Source organism: Octopus bimaculoides, chromosome 16 (genome assembly GCF_001194135.2).
Source record: "Octopus bimaculoides isolate UCB-OBI-ISO-001 chromosome 16, ASM119413v2, whole genome shotgun sequence".
NCBI classification, from domain to species: Eukaryota; Metazoa; Mollusca; class Cephalopoda; order Octopoda; family Octopodidae; genus Octopus; species Octopus bimaculoides.
In genome coordinates this window covers 30045492-30048821 of record NC_068996.1, presented here as the reverse complement: position 1 = coordinate 30048821, position 3330 = coordinate 30045492, and the positions used below count along the sequence as shown (strand labels likewise).

Sequence of the window (3330 nt, the reverse complement as noted above, 5' to 3'; positions counted from 1 at the left end):
TGGCCTTCTAGGGTTTTTGAGCGAGATCGTTGTCAGTGCCCCTGGACTGGCTCTTGTGTGGGTGGCACATAAGATGTACCATCCTGAGCGTGACCGTTGCCAGTACCGCCTGACTGGCCTTCTAGGGTTTTTGAGCGAGATCGTTGCCAGTGCCCCTGGACTGGCTCTTGTGCGGGTGGCACATAAAAGACACCATTTCGTGCGGGTGACACGTAAAAGCACCCACTACACTCTCTGAGTGGTTGGCGTTAGGAAGGGCATCCAGCTGTAGAAACTCTGCCAAATTAGATTGGAGCCTGGTGTAGCCATCCGGTTGCATGGAAAGCGGACGTTAAACGATGATGATGATAGCACTGAAAACAAAGGCACACAGTAGGCTTGTGATTGACACCAACATGAGGTGTTGTCCGTCAAGCAATGCTCCTCGCTTTGATGTACTAATGGCTGCAAAACAATATCAACTCTCCCACTGAGTGAATAAGTAGGTTTTGTATGATATTCAGCAGTTCCATTCATTTTTAGCACTTGTATGATTTTCAAGGTCTTCTATTTGTAACATTTTCAATAAATTAGGATCTTCATATAGTTTTGTTTTATCTTAACTTTACACAAAGTTCACAATCACAAAATTTATTGTAGGGATCACCATTACAAAATTTATTATAGGAGTCATGGAGAGTCTTGGTAGGTAAGATAATGAAAATGGTTAAGAACCACTGATCTAGTTGATATAGCTAATTTAGTTGATATAGCTTTACACTATAGCTTATTTAAATTTAAGCAGCTTTCCTTTGATGTAAAAGTGGTTCCTTCCATATTTCAACAAGTAATGGATACAATGCTGGCGGACTGTGATTTTGCTATCTCCCATTTAGACAATATTCTATTAATAATAAAAAGTGAATCACATGAACAACATGTAGACACATAAAAAGGTTATTCAAAAAGATAAGAGAATACAGCTTTAAGCCAAGTGAAGAAAAATGCAAGTTCTTTCTAAAAAAATCAAATAATTGGGCCAGATAATAGATTAAAATGGAGGGAAACTGGATCCATCCAGAGCAACTGCAATAAAAAAATATGCCCACGCTGAATAATGTGACTATGCTCCAAGCATTTTTGGATTAGTAAATTACTACCAAATTTACATTTCCAATATACACAATGTAAGGACCCCACAAAAGATAAATGCAAAATGGTGTGGGATTGATAAGTGCCAGAAGGTATTTGTCGAATTAAAAAACATTTTAATATCAAACTTATCATTAATGCATTTTGATCCCAAGCTGGATATTATATTGGCTACAAATGCAAGTGATTACAGTATAGGAGCAGTACTTTTGCACAAATATGATGATGGGAGTGAAAAGGCTATAACCCGTCATGATCGTTTTTACAAGTAGAAAGGAACTACAGCCAAATAGAAAAGGAAGCGTTAGTAATTATATTCAGTGTAAAAAAATTCCATAAATTTATTCATGGAAGAAGTTTCTGTCTATAAATGGATCATCATCCACTACTGTCGATATATGTTTCTATAAAAGGAATACCAACGCACACAGCAAATAGGCTACAACAACAGGGCACTAAATTATTGAATTATGATTTCAAAATGGAATATTTACAATCAAAGAAACTAGGGCATGTGGATGGCTTGTCCAGACTCATATCAAAACTCTGCAAGCCATTCAAAGATACGGTAATTGCAATATTAAGATCAGAAGGAGAAATAAAAAATGTAATGTGGAATGTGGTACGCAAATTACCGGTGAACCCAGAAGACATAAAACGAAATGCAGCAAAAGACAAATTCATAACAGAAATGATAAGAATACCGTGGAGAGGAAAAGTAAATAGTAACAGGATTGGTGTGAAACAAAATCAAGACGTGAACCTATACTCAATTTGTGATACTGTGTTGATGTATTCATAGAGAGTAGTAATACTTAAAACACTGCAAAAGAAAATGTTGAGGGAATTCCATGTTGGACATCCTGGTATTTTGAGGATGAAAGTTTTAATGCATAGTTACATGTACTGGCCAAAAATGGATAGAGAAATTGAAAATTTAGAGAAAGGTTGCAGAGGATGTGTTCTAGTAGCAAAATTACTGACGATTAAAAGTGAACCTTGGCCAAAAATAGATGTTCCATGGTCGAGACTACACATTGATTTCATTGGTCCCTTAAATGGTTCATACTACTTTGTGGTAGCAGATAGTTTCTCTAAATGACCAGAAATTCATGAGTGTAAAAAGCCAACCTCCTTAACTATGACAAACTTTTTACATGAGTTGTTTGTGAGATTTGGTGTCCCAAACACTATAGTGTCTGATAATGGAATGCAATTTGTGTCTTTTGAATTTAAAAAGTTTTGTAAAATGTTTGCTGTAGAACATCTAACTATTGCACCATACCACCCCAGATCTAATGGACAAGTAGAACTCTTTGTCGACACATTCAAGAGAGCCCTAAGAAAGTCAAATAAGGAAATCATAGCTGAGGTAGCTCTACAACAATTCCTAAGAGTATACCAACTGACACCAAATCCAAACACACCAGCAGATATGTCACCAGCAGAGCTGATGTTTGCAAGGAAAATAAAATCAGTCTTCAACAAATTGTTACCTGGTAAGAAAAGAAAAATTGCAATGGATAAAAAGATAGTGAAAATGTATTTGTTAGGGCATATAAAAACAGAAAAAGTTTGGAAGACAGCGTGATTACCAAGCACATAGGAAGGGAAAAAAATGCTTTACTTGGTAAAAGAAAAAAAATGGGTATACAAGAGACATCAATTAACTAAAAAAAAGATCTGTTGACTGCAAACCCAAGAGAATGGAAGAACCAATGGAATGGCTATATTATACTTTTCAAGTATCAATGCCACTAAGAATAATTGAACACAGATGCACAAGCGAAAGAAAAAGAAAATGTACAGAGTTCCTAGAAATGGATGCCAAGCAAAAAAATATTAAATTTGTAACTATATAAAAAAAAAATTCTAAAAAGGGAGGTAAGGTGATGTAAAAATTATTGTTAAAAAGAAATGAAATTACACTCCCTAAGAAAAAAAATTAAAAGGGGAGATGTTATAGGGATGATAATAATAATAATAATAATAATAATAATAATGAAACACCCCTCTCATGTGATAAGTGGTATGCGCTAGTTGTTACAAATACTGTGACATAGGAAGTCAAGTCATCGAGAAGTTGGTGAAGTTGGTTATAGACAGTCATATCTTTACTTGTCTAAATAACTATACTGGTATACTGGAGTGGGACGTTATAACAGTCCGATGCTGGATTACAATATATATATATATATA

The 3330-nt window shown here is 35.3% G+C and overlaps 1 protein-coding gene across 1 annotated transcript; it reads left to right on the top strand.

Moving 5' to 3' along the window:
- The first annotated feature begins 2272 nt into the window (after positions 1-2272).
- Positions 2273-2722, top strand: LOC106874698 (uncharacterized protein K02A2.6-like). The gene has a single exon (XM_014922510.1). It carries the CDS (start codon positions 2273-2275, stop codon positions 2720-2722), a length of 450 nt encoding a protein of 149 aa, XP_014777996.1.
- The last annotated feature ends 608 nt before the right edge of the window (positions 2723-3330 follow it).